The 25682-nt window shown below is 46.9% G+C and overlaps 1 protein-coding gene across 3 annotated transcripts in view; it reads left to right on the plus strand.

The window, feature by feature from the left end:
* ATR (ATR serine/threonine kinase) overlaps positions 1-24658 on the plus strand; it is a 1676349-nt gene extending 1651691 nt beyond the window's left edge. For all 3 annotated transcript variants that reach the window (XM_069618270.1, XM_069618272.1, XM_069618271.1), the window contains one exon: positions 23542-24658. In XM_069618270.1, coding sequence (XP_069474371.1) covers positions 23542-23715 — 174 coding nt within the window. In that variant the 3' untranslated portion in view covers positions 23716-24658. The remainder of the gene's footprint in view (positions 1-23541) is intronic.
* Positions 24659-25682: the final 1024 nt, after the last annotated feature.

Consider the following 25682-nt stretch of genomic DNA (forward strand, 5'->3'; position numbering starts at 1 on the left):
CGTCTGGACACTCGCCGACCGCGGGCGGGATACTTCTCAACCGGCTCCCGAGGGCCAATATCCGGATTGCGCTGTCCGGTCCTCTCGCAGCTCCGCGATGGTCCTGTAGTCCTCAGAAGGGGGCAACGGCAGAGGGGGCCGCGCCGCCGGGCCTCCCCGCAACGGGAGTGCCTGGAAAAATAAAAAATAAAAGTCGATCTTAAACAGATCTCAGCAGTGCCTCCAACTTGTCGGGGGGGGATTCTGCCGGGGTCGGCCGGGCCGTCCGCAGACCTCCGGGCAGGGAGGCCCCAACTCCTCCCGTGTATATCTCGGATCGAGACAGAGTATGAGGCACACACAAGGAGCAAGGCAACTTCTGCCGTTTATTATGCAAACGGCAGGGATGGGTCAAGGAGCGTACGCGTTCGTCCTGACACACACACAATAGTGGGGCTCGCAGGCCCTTTTTACTACATTATGACGCGCTACTTGCGTCATTCCAAAAAGTTACCAAAAGAACCTATCGCCACTCTTGATTGGTTGCTCGAGTGGTGGGGTTAGTATAGTACGCATATAGAGAATGATATTAGTGGTTAAGATGTAGTCAGGTGGTATATCTGGGTTGTCCCTACAATTAGATACATAAGAATTGTTACATGAAGACCCCTGAGGATTGGCTAACGTTACTGACGTCTGAGATAAGAACCTCATGTTCTGATTGGTGCATCCGTGAGCTCCCCAGCCTGGGACCACCGTTGTTCCCAGCACACGGTGCACCTGTGGTTGCAACAGTGTTTCAATATGGGTACGTGCAGGCAATGTGAGGATTTATTCATAGGTGGGAGACTGACCGTTCCCACTGTAGCAGGTGTCCATTGAGCCTTTCAAGTGTGTCGGCCTGCGTCTCGTAGCGAGGTACCCAGACGCCTTTTCTCTCCTGGGTTTTGGCATCTCGTCAGGTTCGGCTTGGTCACGTGGGGAGGGACCGTGTTTGAGGCATAATTCTGCACAATTAATATTGTTTTTCCACTGTATGTCTGGTTTAATTTGCAGATATGATTTTAACATTGGTACGTGGAGTGCGAGGTTGCAACATCGTGCCTTTGAAGATTTGTTTCTTGACTGTGGGTTTGCAACATTACGACCTTGGCTGGTTGCTCCACTGGGTTCTTTCTGCAGGCTCAGCAACCTGACTTTTGCTTTATTAATGTCCACGGGAACTCTTGCTTGAGGCCTACTTGGGCCTGGTGCACGGGTAATCCATTTAGTGCATGGATGCTTTAGGTTATAGTGGCATACAGTTTCATGGCCAGTATCGTGTTTCCATTATATCTCTCATGATGGTAACGGGTTTCAAGAGAAGCGTGAGCAAGCGTTATAAATGAGCTCATGGTGCGTCTTGCGTTTCTGCATTCTGAAAGCCTATGTAAAAATAATAAAGATGCACGTCCGTGAATAAGCCTGTCGCCTACGTCAGAGCACTGAGTATGTTCTTCGTGTAGATTGGTGTGGAAATGTTCAGCGTGTATAATAGTTCAGCGGTGCTTCCCGTTATCTAGGTCGTCATGGCATCTCTAACGATGTGTAGATTTCAGTCTAGTTGGTCCGTGCCGCAGGTGTCGGCATGGCCAGTGCGGGCTGTTGGGCAGGCAGATGGACACATCCGTATGTTTCTGTACCAGGGTATTTGGTCATCTGGTAAATGGGCAAACTCTTCTCGTGGCGGGTGTCTGGGCCGCGACCCTCTAGGCCAAGCGCGAGAGGTGAAGGACGGGAGTCTGGTTTTCCATTCTCCCACTTCACTACGGTGAGTAACTTATAATTTATTTGCTCTTGGCTGACTCCCCACCACAGATTAAGTAAATCATTACCCAAATTGAGTTTTGGGAATATTTCATGGTCTCCCTTACTGCTGCATATTTCCATATTTCCCCCACAGGCTCTAGTTCTGTAGCTGCTGCTCCCCCATTCCCCTGTAGTGATGCTGGCAAACCTCTGGTGGCGGTTCAGTTCGTGGACAAACCCTCCCTACAAAACACTGACTTCACAGAAGGCAGCAGTAAATGACGGCCCCCCACCAGTTCAGTCTTTTGCCTTCCTCTTGTCAATTTCAAGAGATCCCCTTTTGCTGTGCAGCCCCATTGCGCCACTCCCACCGACCCTCACTAACCTCTGACACATTCTTCAGGCTTCCCTCAAGACCCTGCACCCTAAAGACCTATGACAGGAGACAGCCTTCTGTACACGGCCTTCCGTACCTAGGTCTACACAGGGTGCGGCCTAGGGAGCGCAATCCTGGTGTTGTTTATCCCTGAGCTCCAGAATGGGGAAGCATAGTCCATTTTCGTTTGAGTAACCTCTCTGTTCCTTGTGTGGGGGGGGGGGGACATGGCTTGTCCGTTGGGTGCCGGAGCATTGTGGTAATTGTAGTCCCAGTTCTTCTCTACATTGTGCTGCTTCACAGAATCCACGATCCATCGCAGGCTTCTGAGGAGTCAGGTGATTGCTCATTGCTGATGTCTGTGGGGTTTGTGTTGGTACATTAGGCTGCTCTGAACTCCATGTCTTTGGGGAACGGACTGAAAGATCAAAGAAAAGGGACCTCACCAGGACAGAGGTTAATAGGCATTGGGCCAGAGACGCCAATGTATTTACATGGCTACACACCTCAACTCCCCACACCCTCTCTGGTCCCTGTCACAGTTAGAATGGTGATATGTTAGAAAACAGGACTGGCATATTTTCCCTTGCACCGCATTACAGACATGCTATCCCATAATTACTGTTTGAGGTGCAGATGATGCCGTGAAATAATTAATTTATAACAAGTAATCTTCAGTACACTCCCTTCTGAAGTCTCCCCTGTGCTGCTTTGCTCTACTAACAAACCCCTCAATTCTGGAATGCCCTCTCCCACTTTTGCTACAATCCTTGAAACTCATTTACTCTCTTCTTCCCACACTTAATTGTTGATGCTGGTGCAATTTGCATCTATTTTCCCAGGGGGTTCAGGGGGCTGGACTCCTGTTCCGGGAGGATAGGAACAAAGAATGTTAGCTCTATCAAACAATTGGACATCTCAATAGCTCTTGTAGTTACTCATGACAACAGATTACTTGTATCTGTGAAGTACCCTACTTCTACACAGCTGTACCCAAACTTGTCCAACGTGTACTGATTTTGAGCTCCACCACCACTGTAACTATCCCTGACCACCACCAATCAACTTGCTCACCTGTACATTTTCTAAGCCTACCTAAACTGACCCAGCTACTTATCTTATTGTGGTCACTAAAAGCCTGTTTATCTTTATTTTGGTAATTAGTGGCCTGTTTATCTGCATTCTGACCATAGAAGCCTGCCTGTGTATTTGCATGTTGGTCATTCAGGACCTGTATACCTGTGTTCTGGTCATTAGTGGCTTGCAAAAGTGCAGTTTTTGATTTTAGTTCCCTATGTATTTGATAACTAGTGGGCTAACCTACCCCTGATCTTCCCTCCTGCAACCTGTCCCCTCCCGCCCTGTTCATGCTTCTGCCCATCCACATCCTCCTCTTAGACACTCTATCCCTACACTTCACTATGAAACGCATCTGCAGGGAATGCACTTACTGGGAGCTATTTTGCTTCTGTGTAACTTAGAAGAGCCTGGATATCTAGAAACCAAAAGCTACCATGAGCTACATTTGAATCCCAAGGTCAACTGGTGCCATAGAAACATACCTATGTGACATTAACTCTGTGTGCTTGGCAATGTGTATGAAGGAGCACTAAGACACATCAAGAAGGCATTTAAAGCATAATGGGGGTCATCAGGAATTGGGCGTAAATGCACCGGGATACTGCCCAACGCTATTAGCATTACCGCAATCCCATTCCCATTGAGTCCATTCGACCCAATGGGACATTTTGGGCGCTATTACTGCAGCGCAATTTGTGCCACAGTAATAGCACCGCAAATGGGCAGAAAGTCGCTCGACTTTCCACCAAACTCATAGATAGTTGGGCGAAGCGCCATTTTTACTGCTCTGTCCAACTCGTGATGAGACTCAATGTGTCCTACTTGATGTGCAACAAGGTAGATTTTGCATCTCATGTGGAAGTTAGAGGTTCAGCACTCTGTCTCCCAACCATCTCCTTGTTCCCGAGCGATTTGTAGGGGAACACGGGTGCAGGGCTTTAACTCTATTCTTAACCCAAGACTTACTTATCTCAACACCTGAAAATATTTACGCAATGATGAGCTTAAATGTCTTGACGAGAAGCACCTTTTTGAAACTATTTTCTTTAAAATATTGATAAATCATGTTAAAACATAACACCAAAAAAGGAGTAATTTGCTTGACATCTAGAAAATAGAGGGCATTAGGTGAACATGCCTCTTTTGATACCTTGAGAGTTTGGCTTTGTTTGAGACTTCATCTCTCTAATCAGTTTGCCATGTTTGCCCAGCTACTATGATTAGAGTAAACTGTGCCTTTCGGCAGTCACATAACTGTGAATAGGGTAGGTCTTTAGGGGGCATCCACCGTTTGACTGTTGACCCTGATCATTTAATCCCGAACTAATGCTATGTGAAATATATAGCGAAAGGAGGGCTGGACCTGATAGGGTGTATGGCAAACATAATTTATCCATTTGTGGATCATGTTCTGCTATGTATTTTCAGGGTTCATAATTCCTGGGTGCCATTTAGCTGATGCTTCTTGCATAGGAGAGCCTGGTTAGCTTGAACCAAACAGCAAAAAAAACAAACCGCTTCCAGGAGCGACTTTGGCTCTTGGGCCAACTGCTGCCTTACAAACGCCCATGTTTGACATTAACTTTGAGTATTTAAGAATGTTAAAAAAGAATAACTAGGAAACCTCTAGTACACATTTAAGCTTAATAGATCAGACATAATGGGCAAAAAGTGAAAGCGCGCATCTCATGTGGAAGTTAGGTTACTGGTGTGCTGGGTACTCGCTCCTGGTTCCCTAGCCGCAGCTATTGACTCCTGAGTGTTTCATGACACCCAGGAGCTAGTTTTAGCTTCTGCTCATTGAATTCTAACTTAAAACCCTGATTTTTGCAGCCTGCAATAAACCCATCGCCTCTATTGATGCATTTGCAAATGGTTGTCTTGTTCTCTAATCAGAGACCCTTGTCGTCTAAATTCATCATCCTTCCCATCACATAAGAGTGTCACTGCTGAAACGAGCAGTATGTCAAATCCTGGGAGTAAAAGAGCAGACAGCAAACAAATGGATACAAACATCTCCCCTGGTAGATGCTTCCTTTACTTGCTCACTCGCAGAATCACTACTAAACAAAATGTTACCTAAATGTATGTATTTTTTTCTGAAAAATACCAGTAACCCACCATGCCTCCTACTTTAGGAGAATGGTTTTGTCCTTTATGTTGGTGGTAAAACGTCCATAATTTGGCTTAGCCAACTGGTAGAGCCATAAAACATGGAAGCAGTTCAGCAACTGTATCAAAATGTATAATACTGCCCCCTTAATCACACAAATAGTACTATTGCATGATGGCAGGTGATCTAAACCAAATATCAAAGTGGAAAGAAGAGCTACTGACACAGGGGACTTGCAGGCTGGCAAGAACGCACAATGTTGGCACCACTTGCGCACTTGAACAGAGACTCTTGTACAATATACAATTGGGACTCATTGAAAGAGAATCCCTTTTAGAAAGGTTTACAATAAGGCAATAATAAATTACATGTATCCAAATGGACACTCTGTACCCTATGGAGAGTTGAGAGGTCAGGCTCGCCGAATCCCTACATTATGACACCATTATAATAGGGTCCAATTATGTTGCCTTATTAAATATCAGCCCTATACTTAGGAGATGTAGGGATACCAACATATGTGATTTATATCGGGTTTAATTAAAAGCTGATATTGCAAATGGATTTTAAAAAATCACGTCACATTAATTTCCTTCTTAAGCTACGTTCAGGGCAGGGTGGGGCAGAAGGAGCATCACAATACTTTAACGATTACAGTGGATGAATGTATACTCCATGGTAAAGAACAGATCTATAACCACACTAGACCTTATACAATAAAAATGCCCAACCAATTTAAAGCACAGAAAAATGTACTCTATCCGCAATATAGCATTAGTGGAGCAGGGTTAACCACATAATATGGAAATGTCCCGTTTAAATGGTGTTTTGAAACAAGCTTTGTGATGTTAACCAGAAGATAAAAATAATCCTGCTTCCAATGCCCATCCAGAATATATATGTGGGGAATTGCTCATGGTAATAGAAGAATTAGGATGTGTTAGGCAGAAACCTGTGCATTTCCCTTAGGGACCACTGCAAAAGGCTTAAGACTACAGGTGTTGGCAGTAAACCCAATTGGTAGCAGTCTGTACCACCCAGATTTACCTGGTAGCTGTGGCTGAGCAGCCAGACTTCTCTCAAGAAGAGTTAGACAGTATATAGAGTATACAAGATAAGTACCAAAATACAGTAGCACAAGCAAACACTAACCAGAGCTTTGGTATCAAGTATATAATTATTTATTTAAAGACACACTTAGAAACACTCTAGCACTATTATTGTAAGCAAGTTCAAAAACACAGTGACTATTAATATATATACATCCCTTATTCCTTATTAGAAAAGTCTTAGTTAACACCACTTATTTCCAGACAGAGGTAAGCGCTTAACTAAAGATGGCACTCCAATAAGTTAAGAAAAATGGAGGGAAAAGGCAGAAATTAGAAAAGCACAGAATACTTTAGAAGCACTCGGCAAGGCAGGAAAGTCAAAGTCTACTTGTGAGCAAAAAGTTCAGAGGCCAGGCTCCCTCTTGGAGAGCGTAGAACACCAATGCGCCCAAGAACACACAGTTTAAAAGGCTTGGCAAGTCTTGCAGAGAGTTTAAAAAGGAATCAGTTCAGCTCAGAAAAGTTCAGTTAGCCAGCCTAGGGCCAACCCAAGTGGTAAGATTAGGATTTACGAGACACCCCACACAGACCATTGCGAGGGAGGCCAGGCGGACACAGTACCTTGAAAGTGGAGAGAATCCTCCAGTGGGGGCAGTTGTTCCTGGCAGTGGATGCAAGTCGCGGCGTCGTCCAGAGGAAGAGAGGATCTCGAAGTGGCGGAAAGCTGAAGGTCGTTGCACTGCCAGGGAAGAAACCAACCGCTGAGTTCTCCGGTTAAAAGGTACTACCCTTTTATTCACGGTAGTGGTAAAAAGTGGTATCCTGGTTGCCGGGGTGCTTGGCACAGGCAAGGCGGCCACGAGATGATCCGGCAAGGCGAAAAGGCGGGCAAACTGGTTATCCCCACCAGTCAAAGGAAGAAGACTCTTCGGGGTGAAGATCTCCTCTGTCGTTGGAAGAAGTGGTGAGTCGGTTCAGCAGCGCTCCACCGGTGGTGTTGTCGTTGCAGGTCGGCTCAGCTTCTCCCTCTTCGGATTCTTTGGTCCTGTGGCGACGTCTGAAGTCCCAGTCCCCAAAGCCCTGCTTTTATGCAGAAAACCCCCATTCCTCAGCCCTAGCTGTCACTCAAACATGCTAAGTGGTGAGCCGGGCGGCTCACCACTGGGCCAATCACACAAGAGTGCGACTTGAGTTGCCGAGGCAACTCAGTCCAGGTTGCCTAAACCCCCTCCTACACTGTGGTACCCAGACAGAGTGGCACCACTTTGGAGGGCTTCTGTGCAGAAGCCTGCCAAAAGTGGAACAAAGGGCTCAACTTTGGGTTGGAGTCACAGAAGCGAACACAAACGCCATTTTGGAACCGAGTTCTGGCAAAAAATACCAACCAGTGAATTAATATTAAATAAATAAACCGGTGGTATGTTTGAGGCTCTATGTTTAAAAGTATTAGCCTCGAACAATGGGAAAATCCCATAGGAATATATTTGCGGTCGAATATAAAAAGTAGTATCCACTGCCACCAGCCAAAACTCGCTCAGGGGGACTGGACAGTGCCCCCTCGAACAACAGACCCAGGGGCATTCGAATTGCCCCTACCACTACGCCCAAAATATGATGGTTTGTACTGGTTCTGTTCACAATTTAGGACTAGTAAAGCCAATGGTGACTTTACATGCCCTGGGAGACAGTAGTCAGTCCCAGGGTACGGAGTCTATGTTTGGGGGTCACTATGACACCCCTGTGTTAAAGCACAGAGGGTGCTGTGTAACACACATACCAAAAACACATGAAACCCTATGGAGTAAAAGACCCAATAGCCCATAAAACACATTACAAAGTCAAAGGATATCTCAAATCATGTCTAAGAGTGGGAAAAAAAGAGTCTCACTCTTAGCAGGAGAAAAAAATAAACCCCAAAAATCCAGAAAAGCTGCTGTTGGACTCACTAGGTTTGGGAAATTAGCCTTAACAGAGGATTCTCCCTAACAGGATGGCAAGGGTGCCACCTCAGGCACAACATTTAAACTATGATTAAATCTACTGAAAAATTGCATTGCGGGGAAGGAGCAGGCTAGGGCTTGATTGCATCATGATGGATTCAGATAGACCTTTGGATGGACCAATTCATGAGCCACTCTAGATGCTTTGCATCTTAACTATCATCAGCCCTCGGCGTCATAATCAATAGTGAGGGATCATAGATTATGTAGTCCAAACAACTAGAAATCTGTAAGTTGCAGACCTTACACTAATGAATCCTCCTAAAGATCTCTGATCCATAGTCCGAATTCTGAATTACAAGTGGCTGTATGCATTTCTCCCAAGCACTAAGTGCTGTGAGAAACCTGAAGGTGTCTCACCCGCTAGTCCCTGGGGATCTGTCATCCAGGTGGCCAGGACAGGGCCATTGCTATTAAATCCAGTTCCTGGGGGTGGACTAGAGCTGGAGGATCACCTGGACGGGGGGTCCTCGGGGAGTGGAAGTGGGACACCGACGGGTGAGATGCGGTAGCCCCTTCCTTATAACACCTTTTCCTCATACTACTCCGTAGGATATTCAGATGTTCTACCCCCGCCCCCTTTCAGACACAAACACTTTCTTACACCATGAAAGACAAAGGACTACGACAAGAGCTTTTTACTTGACATGTCCCAACACAAGGGTCAGGCAGATTCAGGCAATTGACAATAACTACACACACACCTGACGGCCCTTTCCCTTCCCCACAGGGGTAAAAGGTGGAGCACGAGAGCACACTTTTAGCAAGGTAAACCGTACGAGGGGGCAGCTATTACAGGACGGCAGTTCAAAAGGAGGAGAAAGGTGGCAAGAACCGAAAGGACGTCAAGGAAGGAAGTGCATCCGCCCTTTTCGACCCCGACCCGCAAAGCCTCAGTGAAAAGAATCATAAGGCAGAGAACAACAGCTAGCGTGCAGTGTAACAATGTCAACGGTGCACAGGGCCCTCCTACACCGATAACCAAGGCAGGGAGAGACGCTTGCTACCGTGGTACCATCCCTGACTCTAGAGGCAAGAAATGCCAAGCGGTTCATCACAAGCAGTGAGTCTGAGGGAGAACCGATAATAAACTGAACTGTATTAAACGAAGATTGCAAATGGCAACAGGTGAATTGAAGAACAAAAACTTTGTGTGTTACAGAACGTTTAAAAGCAGGGAGAGACCAGCATCAGAGTGGTCCGGCACCACATCAGTGCTCATTCTAAAAACTCTGGTTTAGTCCCCTTTGTTTGTTAAAACTACAGATAACAGGGGGCCCTAGGAGAGCCGACGAAAGAGGTCAAAGTGGTCATACAAGGGTCGAGTAAAACCACTTGTACAATCAGAAGTCTTTGACCCGTAACCAAGAGGAAAGCTAAGCAAAGAGAACTGTGTAGCTGGCAAATGTGAATCCGGCTGAGGGATGCCTGCAAAGCGGGGTGAAGTACAATAACCCTGTGAACATTGTGTTGACAAGAGTGAACCCGGCTGAGTGATGTCCACAGTGGAAGCTTGTTTAAAAAGACATTGAGACTCGTGAAAATATTGTGAGTGAAAGTCCGTAGTGAACCCGACGGAGGGAGGCTAACATTAGAGAAGTGTCTGAGCCTGGAAGAGGGGGAACCAGGGGTGAAGAGCAATCACCCAATGTAAAAGAATACCAGAAGGAACCTTTGTTTTGTTATTTTGATACATCAGGCCCTCAGAGGCAAGAGACTTTGTAAAAAAGATACTTGACCACCGCAGGTCTTGATCCTGCTGAAAGGAACTGTAGCCTCGTGCTGGAGAGGCCCAGTGGTGTGCTGTGCTCAAGAGTCCCGCCTTGTGCCTTTCTAAAAACGTGGGGAAGACACACCCCGGCCATAACATCCTGACTTACCATTTGTGAACACTTCTTTCTTTTCTTGTGAACACACTACCCCGCACTGTTTTTGTAACTTAATGGTAAGGATTGGGAATAGTTTTATTTTTTTGTATCGGCCCTTTTATTTGACAAGACGCCACTATGACTGCCTTATTATTATTTGATGGTCGTAGCTTGCTCCCATCTTAGATTTAGGTTTAGGTCAGGTGTTTTTCTCGCCCATACATACAGTTTAATAAACACCCTTGAACTGTGATCACTTATGTCTGTATTTACTGTTGCCACTATGAGTTCCTTACAGTGAACAATTTGTCCATGTGTCCAAAAGTGCACAAACAAGCATGGGGACGGCAGAGGTTCTTTTCACTTGGTGTGAATCAGTTTAAAAAGATAATTCCAAAAGGGCAAGATGCCCAAAACCAAAAATACGTACAGCCTAAACGACTAGGTACTGTGGACCTGATCACAAGTTGGGTAGTAATCCCGGATGGCGTTAATACCTCCGGATCATGGGTTGGGCACTTACTGCTAGTCCACATTCCCAATGGGTCCATGGCGATTTTTCGGCGCAATTCCCATGTGGTAATACCGCTGGCGGTAATTGTGCCGAAAAATGGTAATTTTCCTACAGCTCTGAGCTGGGGGTAAACACGCCAGACTTGCGATTGGGCAGACCCTTAAATGCTGCAGTAACACTGTTACCGATGTAATTATAGGCTACCTCCCAACTCATGATCAGGCCCTGTGAAAGCATCATGAAGTAGACACAGACAACTGAAATAAAGTTTAGGCTATAAACTTTTATTAAATCTTAAATGTAGGGTTGGAAAAAAGCCTAACTTGCCCTATGCTAAGGTGGGATTTTCCTACCCAAAGGAAACTAAGGAAAGTCTGTGTCAGGAAGCCCAAAGCAAATGTCTGTCCAAAACCTATACTTGCCCTCACATCTAATTGTATACAAAGAGTAGGGATGTCAGCATCAAAATAAGTAGTGTTCAAATAAATGTTCAGAGCTTCTTTCAGCCTTCGGTTTGTTAAGGGTTTCCCTTCCCAAAGTTCAAAATAGTTCACAATGCCAAGGGGTTCCCTTCCCCAAGCTTTCAAGTCTTTCACAATTCCTTGGAACACTTCCCAGCTCTTCTGATTTGATTGCTTTTCACTAATGTCACATAGTTCAGTTCCTTGATTTCAGATCACACAAGATTTCCTTTCTATTCAAACACAAGCTACTTTGTGGATGCTTTCAGATGCTTTCAGTGCCTTTTCCATAGATGGGTCCACTCTGTCTAGGCGCAGTTGTCGGACCACACGGTCCACCCATTACAGGTCACGCAACCCACATCTTACTTGCTTCTTCTTCATATGCACGTTGCCACTGCTTCAGCTTTACAGTGCTTCTTGGTTCTTCCTCATCTCACATCCTCATGATGCTTTATCGTGACTTGTTTTGCCACCATTCACTTGATGCACTTTCACATACTCTCCTGGCTCTTGGCAAAGCTTGTTCATCCAAGTTACACCATTCTTATACTGTTGTGGCTCTTGCCAATGCTTGTTTACCAGTGCTTGGTTTCTCGAATTACACAGTTCCTTATATTCTCAGTGCTCTTGCCCATACTTGTTGGCCAAAACTTGCTTTCTCAAATTACACGTTTGCTTCTATCAGGAAGTTCCACAAACTTGCTTTGAATCAGATCGATATTCAAAAAGTGCTTAAGAACACACCAGTCACGAAACACATATAAACAATATTTTATTCTCTCTTGAAGCGGGTCTCAGGTTGAGCTATGTCCGTGAACCGCCATAGAGAAACTGAGCATTCATATGGGGGACAGACAGCCTTAAGTACATCTTCAAATTGGCTTTGGTTGCTGAAATAATACATAGTTTACGACCCACGTAACGCGGGCATTTACCATGGTAACATGTGGTACCTTGATCTGCCTCACCTCTGTACAATTTACTGTCTCAGAGCACTAAGGTTCACCCTGTCCCCAACGCACAGAAACATTCCTGGACACTCTTATCTGTGTTTTTGCTACTTCTAAGAATGACACTTTGCATTTGGCTTGGTACTTCAATTAGCCCTAGTAAGGATGTGCATGGAACGCCATGTTTCCTTAACATTAGTCACACAATTAACTACGGCAAGCCGGAAACAGGGAAAGACATAAACTATTCTTTATCTGTCTGTGCCTTCAAGGCTCAGAGCTGGTAAATTCCTATAGCTAAGCATTCTTTACAGAGATGCATTCACCAGCCTTTCGGGTTGCGATCATTATTCTGCAGGTGACATGAAAACTGCATAAGTGAGAAAAGCAACCAAAATGGAGTCTGAGAACCACACTTCAATGTGTGCACCGAGGCTAAATCAAAATGACACAAAATGGATGCATTTTCACACATTTTAATTCGGATCAGTATTAAAAAAGTACTTGCTTTCATTCAAATCAGCATTCATTAAATGTGTTGCTTGACTGCCTGCCGCCCTGGTGTCCCCTTTCCTCGATTGATTCACCGGTCAGAGCTTACGGCGTTCCAGCAAGGCTTCCACTCGCCATGTGCTCTCTCTCTCTCTATTATGCGGCACCTCGCTCGGTCTCCCCAGCCTCACTTTCCAGCTTTATATTGTATTGTATTATATTTATAGTGCGCACCTAACCCAGGGGTAACAAGGCGCAGAGGCATCAAGAGGATTGCGAAGCTTGGTTACATACAGAAAGGATAAGGTCCAGTTGAGGTTACAGTACTGGAAACTTCAAAAAACAATGAGAGCCGATGAGGCAAAGGTTACAAAAAAAATATACAATATGAGCAATACTATATACAAAGTGCAGGTTATATCATGAATTTTATCTGCGCAGATCAGTTGATAACCTGTGTGTACATATTTACAGTCATAGTAGAATGGCGCAGCAGGAGGGCGATATCTATCGTGGACCTTGAGCCAATGGATGGTCTTACATCTGAATTGCAGCAAGGGAGGTCTTCCCTGCAAGGAGGTGGTAGAGAGTTCCAAAATTGTGCTGCTTTTACAGGAAAGCTGTTCCCTCCAGACATCGTATGTTTAAATCTGGGCACAAGGATGAGATTGGAGTTGGCCATTCTAGAGGAGCGAGAAAAAGCTGGTCTGGTGAATCTAGTTATAAGGTATTGAGGGGCTGTTTGGTGGAGGCATTTGTGAGTCAAAGAGACGGATTAGAGGAAGATTTTGTCTTTCGTAGATAGCCAATTGACAGATCTTCTAGTCTCAGAAATGTGGGCTTTCTTCGGGATGCTGAGGGCCGCTCTTAGGGCGTTCTTTTGTAGAATTTGAATTTTATTTGTGATATATTTGTTGCAACCTACATTGCAACCTACAACCTACCTGCAACCAACGCATTGCAATAGTCCAACTTGGACAGCATCAGAGCCCTGGCTTAAGTGATGCAGTTAGATGGTGAGAGGAATGGTTTGGCTGCTCTGATAAGTTTGCATGTGTACGATGTGGCGGACGCCATAGAATTAACTCGTTTTTTGAAGGTGAGAGTGGAATCTAGGTAGAAGCCGAGGGTTTTGACCTCCTTGGCTACAGTGAACTTATTATTATCAATTACGAGAGAGGAGTAGTTTTGGTCTAGTTTGTTGAGGTTATGTGAGGAACCTAGAATGAGGAGTTCTGTTTTGTCATCATTCAGGCATAGACCATGTGAGGCCATCCATGCCTGGATGATGAGGTACACCTTGTTGACGAAGGCCAAATCCTTGTCATAATCCCCCGTCAACGGGATGAGGATCTGGGTATCATCGACATAGTTAGTGTAGGTGATACCCAGACCATGTAGATCATCAAAAAGGAGCTTCGTAAAAATGTTGTACAGGGTCGGGGAGACGCAGGATCCCTGAGGCACGCCACAGGTAATAGGTGTTGGGTCGGCCGCTGCTAATAGGGAGAAGACTCTCATCGTGCAGTTGCTTAGAAAGGATTGGATCCAGTCAGTTGCCTCTTGAGAGAAATGGGCTGCTTTTTGTAGGTGATTGCATAGGATCTCATGGTCGACCAGGTCAAAAGCAGCTGAGAGATCAAGAAATAGCAATAGTGGGGGCGTGGCCAGCTGCGCGATGCAGTAGACGTGTCCTCCCGGAGCTCCCGCGACCGCGGCCCAACATCCTGCTACTTTCGACTATTTGCAGTGCTTGGGGGACCCCCAAGATACCCCCCCCAGTGTCCGACACCCTGGACAGTACCTGGGGCGAATTCCAGCCCGAAACGGTCAAGAACCACGGAGAACGCGGCGAAGAAGAGGAACGCCGAAGCGGCCCTGTGAGGGAAACAAGATGGCCGCCGGAGCGCGCTCTGGGTGAGAGGCGAGTCGTTTCTACACTCCCGGGGCCGGGGGGGACGGAGAGCTCGATGCCGCGAGGGAGGCTCGTGCACCCCTGAGGCGGCCCGCCGGTGAGTGCCCGCTGCTGCTACTGAGGGGCCCCTGCGCGGGACATGCCCCGAACTGCTCGGGAGACTCCGAACCCGCTGGACCCGATCTCATCCTGTGAAGCCAATACGGCCTTCGGCCACAACTCCTCCCCGAGCAGACATCTTGGAACCTGCTGGTTCGCCGCGCGGGCGGAACTACCCGGTGAGTCCCGCGCCTCCGGGAGGGTCTGCTGGCCTCCCCTCCCCCGAGAGATACTGGCTGACATCGCAGTGGGGTGCGCGGCCAGGCGACGCTTCAGTGACGGTTGGGGGTTTCGGCTGCAAGCGAAGGGGCCACTTGGATCTCTCCTGGCCCCCCCCCCCCCCCCTGGAACTACAAGTATTAAAGATTTAGCACTGGAGGGAAGGATAGACCGAGGGCCGACACCCGACTCTCTACGCCCTTCCCCTCCCCCCCCCCCTCCGTCCGGCCTGCGCCCCCAGGTGTGGGCAACGTGCATAAACCAGTGCAACCGTCGGGGTTGGCCTGAACCAGTGTGAGAGAAGGCGCCCCGAAAAGCAGGAACCATGGGAAAAGACAAAATTAGAAGGCCAGCCACGCAAAACAGAATCGACCAATATACGGTTCCCCCATCGCAATCTTCTGACACTCCACTGCTGCCGTCGGTCGAAGGGGACTCTACATCGGGGCTTTCCCTAAGGGATGTTATGGCAGCCATAGCGGACTCCCGTTCATCGATGGAGCAGAAGATGGACGGAATTAGTCTCGATGTGTCCCTCCTCCGGCATGACCTGCAGAAATTATCGGCACGCACTGGGGAGGCGGAGCAGCGCATCTCCAACACGGAGGACGGGCTGCAAGCAGTACAACAACAGCTCCAAGGGATCACTGCCAAACTCAAGACTCTGGAAGCCAAAGTCGAGGAGGGAGAGGGCAGATCCAGGCGTAACAATATCCGCATTCTCGGCATCCCCGAGAAAGCAGAGGGCCCCTGTATGGAGCTTTTCTTGGAGCAATGGCTGACAGACCTGTTTGATCAACGATCCTTCTCTAAATTCTTCTCCGTGGAGAGGGCACATCGGATACCCACGGGCAGACCGGTGCCTGGTGCTCCACCGCGAACGGTGATAGCAAAACTACTGAACTACCGGGACCGAGACGCGCTGCTACACCTCGCACGGACCAAGGGCACGACCACATTCAATGGGTCCAAGATCGCCTTCTTCCCGGACTATACTCGAGAGGTCCAGAAAGCGAGGCAGTCCTTTGAGAAGCTGAAACGACAGCTGCAAGCGATGGGAGTCAAATACGGCCTGCTCTTCCCGGCCCAGCTGAAAATATATCACAAGGGCACAACAGTTCACTTTAACGACCCAAGGGAGGCATGGCGCTGGGCAGAACAGCATATAGAAGGGAACTGGTCGACGCCCCGGCCTAACAGGGACAGAAATCCTAGACCACCACCAGCACACCCTCCGGACCCGGGCCAGCCACCTTCACCAAACCAACCGGCGATGGCCGGAGACTGAACAAGATTGCTGTCACAGCAGGACTTCCCCCCCCCCACAAGTGGGAGCCCGCCCGAATTGGTGTAGGAGAAGATGTGGGAAGTACCACAGCACTGCTATAAGTTGTCTATGTTATCAATAATGCGGCCCGCGGGGGCATCTCTTCCGCCCCTCTATCTGTTAATTTGTTCAAATGTTAATTGTATAAGGGTTTGTAAGGCTGTCACCTTACAGTGGGTAAGGATCAGCAATGTTGAGGCGACAGGTACTTCGTGTTGGGGTGGAGTATGGGGTGGGGGTGGGAAAGGAAAGTTTCATTGGGTTTATTGTTATCCCGGGAGCAACGCGTCACTGCCAGCTCCGGAGTTTTGTTGAAGTTGAAGATCATGGTAATGAGAGGCTACGAATAACTCAGGCAGCACATCACTCAATATTCACGGTACATATTGCAACACACCACTGTAGTCGAGGACGCCCTCCTCGGAATACACCTGATAAACCTCATGTGTGGGTCCTTGAATGGCAACCTTGCAACCCCGGTTGACCCCGACTGAACGTCCTAAGTCCTTCAAGGTGCTCACCTGGAATGTAAATGGGATGGGTTCGGCGATCAAGAGGCGCCTGATCAAACAACTTCTCAGTAGGCACTCCCCCGACGTGGCTCTGCTATCCGAAACCCACTTGGCGGGTTCAAATTGCCTATATTTCCAACGTACAAACTATAGAACGGCCTTCCATGCGGGATATACAATGGGATCCAGGGGCACCCTCATCCTCATACATAAACGTGTCCCTTTCACCATCCAGAACCTAGAACAAGACCCGCGGGGCCGCTATGTGATGATCCTAGGTACGCTTTTGAACATAAGGGTTGCCTTCGTCTCGGTGTACTCCCCGCCCGGTCTAGGACGGGAGCTAATGGACGAATTGACTGCCCTCTTAGGCAAACACCAGCCTGATGAGCTATTTCTGGGTGGGGACTTTAATGATGTCATGTACAACTCCGCTGATCGCACACACCTCAGACATCGTAACCCGGACGCCCCCACAAGACTCTTCAATTTTGCCTCTGCCTTGGGCCTGGGTGATGTGTGGCGGGAGTTGCATCCGGATACCAGGGGGTACTCCTTCCATTCTGGTGCCCATGGCTCACTCTCCAGAATTGATTATCTCTTTATCCCGAATGCGGATCTCTATAAGGTAGTGGCGGCGGAGTTCCTCCCCCGGGGCATCTCAGACCACTCGCCTCTGCTGGTGGAGATCCGTACGAGGGGTGTTTTCCCCCCTAGGACGTGGAGATTGAATACTTACTATTTGGGCTCCCCCGAACTTGTTGATCACCTTACTGAAGTCTCCACTGAGTACTTCGAAATTAACGACAACGGTGAACAGGACCCGGTGGTGATCTGGGAGGCCTATAAGACCGTTCTGCGAGGTGCCTTGATCTCTTGGGTGGCAAATAAAGGACGTGAGAGACTCCGGGAGGTGACAGAGGCAGAGGGTGACCTGGCTCGGTGTGAGAATAAACACACTCTGGACCCATCCCCGCAGACCCAGCTCTCCCTTAAACGAGCCACCGAACGGCTCCGAAACCTCCTACTAGATAATGCTAAACACGCCCATTGGGACTCCAGAGCCAGAATCTATGAGCAAGGAGATAGGGCTGGCCGAATGCTAGCCTGGTTGGAAAGGAGAGATGAGGGACAACGATGTGTGCGAGAGATTGCCAATTCTCGGGGTGAAAGGTTTCAGTCGGACGCAGAGATAGCCGAGGCTTTCGCCCAATTTTATGAAACACTCTATCGGGCTCCAACCTCGCGGCTGGACCCATCCCTCCTAAACGAAATACCACTCCCGGTCCTCTCAGTTCAACAAAGGGCGAGACTAGACTCCGATCTCTCGGAGACTGAGGTGGCAGATGCACTGGCTCAGCTGCAGACCGGGAAAACGCCGGGCCCGAACGGGTTCCCGGTGGAGACATGGCAGAAACTGGGAAGGGTCGATATAACGTCATCTCTCCATAAAATGTTATTGTCAGCCCGGGAGCAAGGTGCTCTCCCGCAGGACCTACGTAAGGCCACCATCGTGGTCATACCCAAACCGAACAAGCCCCAGGAGCACTGTGCCTCTTATAGGCCGATCTCGTTAATTAATGGTGAGGCTAAGATCCTTGCCAAGATCCTGGCCAATAGGCTACAATCTGTGACCGATACCCTGATACATCCGGACCAATGTGGCTTTATGCCACACAAATCGACCCGAATGAACCTGCACCGACTCCATTTAGCACTAGAGAGAGCTCCCGCCATTGACACTTCGCTTGCCCTTTTGGCAATCGACTTTGAGAAAGCTTTCGATTCGGTCCGATGGGATGGCCTCTGGGAGATCATGACACGTATGGGCTTTGGGGTGGAGTTCATGAGATGGGTGAAATTACTGTATACAAATATATTGGCGGAAGTCAAGGTAAACGGGTGGACCTCTCGCTCCTTTTGGCTGGGGCGGGGCACACGGCAGGGGTGTCCCCTCTCTCCCCTTCTCTTCGCCCTGGCGATAGAACCATTAGCCATATGGCTTCGCCAGAGTACATCCTGGATGGGATTCGGATGGCCGGAGGGACATGAGGACCGGATTTCCTTATATGCGGACGACCTCCTGCTATACCTGGGAGACCCCGCCCGAGCTTGCCCTATAGTAACCCAGATTCTTGTCCAATATGGGAGATTTAGCGGTTTAAGGATCAACTGGAAGAAATCTGTTTTCTTCCCAGTGAAAGGTGGGGGACAGCCCGACCCACAGGAATGCCCTTATCAAATAGAACACCTTGGTTTCCGATACCTTGGGATCTGGATCACATCGGACCTAACTGACTACTGCAGACATAACCTCAAGCCAATCCTAGATCGCTTCTCTGCCGATGTACAGCATTGGAAGCTTCTCCCCCTGACCCTCATGGGTAGAGCTGCGCTCTTCAAAATGCTGGCTCTTCCGCGATTTCTCTACGTCCTTCAGAACGCCCCTCTGCAGATCTCGAGGGCTGAATTTGACCGGGTGGATACTCTCCTCAGGGAGCTCCTGTGGGGTGGTGGTCAAGCGCGCATAGCTCTGGCCACACTTCAGAGGTCGGTCTGGGAGGGTGGGATTGGAGTGCCCCGCCTTCAGACCTACTATTGGGCCTCACAATTGGTGGTGGTCAACGACCTACTGCACGGGGATCGGGAACTACCCCACATTAAGGCCGAGGTGGCAACCATGCACGACACCGATCCACTACAGCTATTGTATGACACCCCCCCTAGACCCTCCCCACTAACGATGAGGGCGCAGATCACTACTATTTGGAGGCAAGTGCATAACTTTGTGGGATGGGGGACAAAGATATCAGCGGCGCAACCCCTATGGAGGAATACCAACCTGAAAGAAATGGCGAGGCTCGGACCTTGGCCGTGCTGGGAGAGCGCAGGGATACAAAAGGTGGGAGATGTTCTTAGTGGTGACAACCTTGCCCCGTTTGCCGACCTGCAACACCGGTTTCGACTCCCCGACACTGAAAGATACCACCATATGCAAATGTCCCATGCCCTAAGAGTCCACATAGCGTCAGACGTCAGCATACCGGAGTATTCACCTGTAGAACGTAACATTTTACCTGAGTATATTCCCTCCAAATGCACATCCATTCTTTATAACGCCATCACATCCTTTGCGACCCCTGAATTGATTGGCTTAAAGACCAAGTGGGAGGCGGATGTAGGGGACATTGACCCGGAGGACTGGATACGGGTACTGATGCACCCCAGGGAAATTGCTATCTCCACGAGACTCAGGCTAGTGCAACTTAAAATATTACATAGAGTGTATTATCCCAGAACTGCACTGTTTGGGTGGAGACGGGCAACGAATCCAAATTGTCTTAGATGTGGGAGCGAGGAGGGGACCTTTTTCCACATTCTGTGGTCCTGTCCTCGCATCCGATCTTTCTGGGGGGCCTGTTGTAGTGAACTGTCCCGGACACTGTCCACCTCAGTAGAGCTTGACCCGAAAGTCCTAATCCTGGGAGCACCGGGGGAGAATGAACTGAATAAATGGGGAGAACTCTTATTGCACACAGCTGCAGCCCTGATGAAGCGGAACATTGCACAAAAATGGGGGGTCCCCGAACCCCCAACGATGGAGCAGTGGGCACTAGACATGGACACGTGCGCTATGTTTGAGAGACGAGTCTATAGGGCAAGAGGCTGTCCCAACAAAGCCTCTAAAATATGGGAGGCATGGGAGGAGAGAGGGCCTTGAGACACGTGATCCTGAGAAACGTCCTTTTGTTCATTATGTTGTGAATTGTGAATTGCAGATGTGCTCTCTGTGAACGGGGATGAAATAACACTACTGTTGTATGGGACATGCTGGCCCCACCTGATGTAGCTGCCTCTTTTCTCCTTTCTTTCTTGTGCCTCTCTTTCGGTTATGGTTTACCATGTCTATGTTATGATTAAATGAAAATAAAATATTTTATCAAAAAAAAAGAAATAGCAATAGTGCAGTCTTACCCTCATCTCTCAGCTCATCTATCTGTGCCTTGAGATCTATGAGTGCAGTTTCAGTACCATGTTGGGGCCTGAAGCTGGATTGTCGGACTCCTAGGAGATGGACGTGTTCTAGGTAATGTTGGATTTGTTGGTATGCTATTTCATTGAGGATTTTAAGTAGGAACGGTACTGTAGTGATGGGACGGTAATTAGTAGGAGTAGAGGGGTCTAGATTCGGTTTTTTAAGAAGGAGGAGGACCCAGGATTGTTTCAAGTTGTTAGGTACGGTGCCTGATGTGAATGATGCATTTATTAGTTTGGTAATAAATGGTGCGAGATCACACGCTGCATCCTTTATCAATTGTGCAAGGCATAGGTCCCCTGCACAATTGGCTTTGCCTGGGCACACTGGTTCCCTTTTGTGGTCCGCCACCGGCCTCTAGCATCCTTCAGCCTTGCTTCCTGCTGCATACACTCTGCATCTCCAGGAGGTCTCTAGCACTCAGTCTGCCACACTGCCTTCCAGGAGAGGTCTGCTCTCGTCCAGCAGTCCGTAGACCTTCTTTCACAGCTGACTCCATTTGCGCCGTACTTCATGCTTTTAAACCTCCCACCAGGTTAATTGGTCCAAAAAGGACTAGACAGCTCTTTACTGACTTGGGAGGCCTGCACTGCTCTTGCTGGCCTCCTCCTCGTCCTAGTAGCTAATCGGTGTTTGTATGTGTGTGTGTTAATAAAGAGAGGATGTATTTCTCTAGTTGGTCTCTTCCTTGTCCCAGTACCTAACTGGTGTCTATTGGGGAATGATTTTGGGGACAAATGGGGAAGGGATTGACAATAGCCTATAAAGGCTTGGCGGACATTGGACTCATGGTGAAAGCGGAATGGGGGATAACGTGTCTCACCCAATGGTGCCTCATCCCCACTCCCCATGTCTCCTCCGCCCAGGTAATCCTCCCTCGCATATCCACCCCCAAAGTCAGGATCCAATAGCAACAGCCTTTCCTGCCCAGCTGGGGGGACGATATATTGGGGAAAGAAGTGAGGACGCCCTCAGATTTCTCACAATACATATGTGAAAACTGGTTAATAAGAAATATTTCCAGGCAAGATGATGCTATACAGACCAGGAGGGCACTGAGGGGAAAGAGCAAAGTAAGACATGTTTGTGAGGTTTGGACAGTGGAGGCTGTTTTGGGGCACAACAGGGAAAAAGTCTGATAAAGTATAAATCCTGCCTTGTCCTGTTTTGAGGTTTCTATGTGAAATTTCCGCTTTATAAAGGCTGCACATCAGAAAGACCGATTTTATTTTGCCTGTTTTGTGTGCAGCCTTTAAAAACTGAAATAGCACACTGCTGGGGGGTTCCCCCCCCCAAATGCCCTCAGGAAGCCGTATCGCTGGCAACCCCTACCCCGGACACACTGACCCATACATGCAAACATGCATACATATAAACGTTTACCTGCTCCCTCCCCTTCCCTCTCCTTTCCACACGCCACAGACATCCACCTTCCTTACCCACAGACACGTGTAGACACTCGCTCACACACCATAAACACTTACCTCGGGCACCCACATTTCTCCTCTTTTGGCCCAGCCGCGCCTATTAGCCCTGCACAGGGCTGACAGTTCGATTTTGGAAAGACCGCTCGGAACAGTCTCCGAGCGGTCATTCTAAATATATATTTTTTCTTTATAAAAAGAAAAATCACTCCATACGGTTTTGAGATGGGAAGCATGAGTGGGTAGGCTTATCTCCATCTGCCTGGTGGCCCATAGCCATCAATAAAAGAATAATAATACATGCTAAAATTAAAACAGGCATAACATACGGATGATAAACAAATGGTGTCTCTACGTTATATCGATATTGATGGAAGGGGGACTGTGACAGGTCTGGGGATATATGCATAAGTGCGAAAAGACCTTAGGGATGGATCTACTGAGAGATCATTGGAAAAATGTATAGGCAAACATTCCAAACTGACGAAGTCGATTCAAGTCAGGGAAGCATGGTATAAGATCATGGTCCAATGGCGTTTTACCCCTGAGAGGCTGCATAAAATGTTCCCGTCAACTACGGAACTATGCTGGAGAGGGTGTGTAATGAAAGTGGATTGGAAACACATCTGGTAGGAGTGCCGAAGCTTGGGGACATTTTGGGAGGGTGTCACGACCCAGATAAAGACGATGGTAAGCCCTGATGTGAATTTGACACCTAGGGAATGGATGTGTGGTTTGTTTGACCCAGAGACCCGCCTGCCAACTAAGATACATAGCAAAGCTTTTATGTTTTAATGTTGCTAGCGGCATGGCTGGTGATAGCGAGTAGCTGGAAACAGAAGAGACCACAACAATAAGGGACTAGTTATTTAAATGGTGTGGGTTCATGGCAATGGAGTGGATGATGTATATTTTGCAAGGGGATTTTGTAAGATTTCAACAAGAGTGGACAATGGTACTTGATTTTCTTAAAGGTGACTGTGTGCAGCAATGGTGTCCTCATAACCTAAGAATATTGAATATTATATAAATAAGAACAACTGTTGTTCACCTGTGCAGTGGAAAAAAGGAATCACGACTCTGCCTGGGGGATGTGGGGGTGGGGTAGGAAGAAGGGTTAGTGGGAGGTGGGGTTAATGGTATTTTATTTGAAAATGCCAATAAAAATATATTTAAAAAAAAACAGGCATGATAGATCTTCAATTTGCCAGTTTTGTTAGTCTTCAGAGAAACAGGCATGGGTGTTGATGCAAGTTTAAAAAAAAAATTATGCAATCGTTTAAGTATGTTTATAGATTTACAATGTGTGGTTTTTTTTGTCTGTCATTTAAAGGCCAAGACCCACGTCCAGGACATAGAACAACGTCTCCAGGGGGTGATCAAGACTAGGAACCGGGTGAAAGGACTTCCTTTATCTATTGAAGGGCATGTCCACTACCTCATACAAGAATCCACAGATGAAAATCTGCTGTGCCAGATGTATCTTGGTTGGGCACCGTACATGTGAACCTGTCAACTTTGGACACACATTCCACTTCCAAAGTGTAGCAGAGCTTGCAGCCCACGTCATCCAGGGATTCAGGGTTTGCAAATGTGACACCGGATTATGTACAGAGGTGGCAAAACTGTTATCCAAATCTTCTTTAAGGGAGGAAGTCCACTTGCTGCCTAATCAACCAAAATTCATCCAATCCGTTTAAAGACTTTACTTTTCACTGTCATAATAACAACAGTTTTAGTCAGTCGGTTAGTTCAAAAGGAAGTGATCCAGCAAACAAATATGTTGAAGGTGAACAGAAGGTGCTGCTATTACAGCATTCTCCATGGACTATAATTATTTATATTCTATTATAAACTCTATGTACATACTTTCTACTCATCTAACTTTGTACATTACAATTTATGTATGTAGATATGTAGAGTTGAGCACTTGAAACTGGTAATTTTCTTAATGATGTTGTAAAAATTAAAAATAATAGAAGTCAACTTTGCAGAAAATAGGTTGCATTCTCCCCATCCCCTGTAGTGCTGGGGTGTCGGCAGCAACTGTTGGCTTTGGAATATGAGCTTCAAGAAACCGCACAAGGCTCCTACAACTCTTAGCATGCATGAGTGAGAGAGTTGTAGAATGAAGTGGAAATGTCCCTCACAATGTGAATGCACTTTTATTTTCCTAAGTGGTCATAGAACGTTGAAAACTGGAGCTAACGAAAACATAATTTTACAACCCAAAATAAATTAATGCCCTCTTGACACAAGATGTGGCCGAGGTGGGCAAAACTGTTGTCTTTGTACATAAACATGATGTTTCACTTGTTTATTTATTTTTTACTGTGTTGGAGCAATAAGTCATATGTCAGCTACAGAAGCACTTGATAAATGTTGATGGAAGATTTTTTGATCATCCGTTTTTTCTGTCATTTACATTTTGTAATAAAACTGCAAATGGATGTTGTGTGTTCTTTTAATGTGCTTGAAATCTGTTGTGCCAACACTTGTAAGCTGGTAGGTTTGAACTTACTTAAAATACTGGTGGTGTCCAAAATGCTTTTCCTTTGCAGAATTCCTGATTATTACCAGTTCAAAAGCTTGAGTTTGCAAAATTATATTTCTGCATAAAAAAAACTCTGATGCTGACTCACTTAGTGTGGAGTTTGGTTTGTCGGTGATTACTGTTATAAATATGAACTTTGTAGCATTTCCTAATGAATATGAAGGTTAGTTATGAGAGGCCGGTGAAACTAGGGCTTGGTTATTTTCACAACAGTTATATAGCAATGCTTAAACGCAGTAGCCTGATTAATCACTTCTGAGTGATCACTTCATGACTAACAGAATCAATCTGAAATACAGATGATTTCACATGTATATGTATCATAACCACTTAAAATATTTCTATTTTGGTGAGGGAGGGGTCATTACCGTTTACAGGTTTTACTGTTTGGTTTCACATTAGTGATGATGATGACGATGATATAAGCTTTATCCAGAATTTGTGCCATCCAAGAATATTACACTACGGACAAAAATTACACATAATATCGAATAAAATGTATAAATGCAATGACTTAATTCAATGATCACAAGCTGAAAATACATGCATAATTTAAAAAAATGTTTGTGATGTTTAGTTGAAAATAACATTTACCATATAAACATAATACAAGAAAAAAAGCTGTTTAGATTGAGGAATGTGAGGACAGTGTTAGCAGCCCTTGAGCTTTGCACCAATTCTAAAGATTTGGTGGCAGTTTTTTATGTGTCACAATTCTTGCTGCGTGCTTGGTTGAGAAGAACAAAAAGAATCAAGGCTTTCATTTCTGTTAATGTTGCAGCTTAATTTTATTACTTTTAGTTTTCACAAATCTAAATTATTATGCTTGGGATCTGACAATTGTCACATATCTTGTAAACCTAACTGGGACTGATGATTGATGAGCTTATGATGTGATTGTTGGTTTTAATTGCAACTGT

This window comes from Ambystoma mexicanum, chromosome 10, assembly GCF_040938575.1.
Source record: "Ambystoma mexicanum isolate Mex_15411 chromosome 10, UKY_AmexF1_1, whole genome shotgun sequence".
NCBI lineage: Eukaryota > Metazoa > Chordata > Amphibia > Caudata > Ambystomatidae > Ambystoma > Ambystoma mexicanum.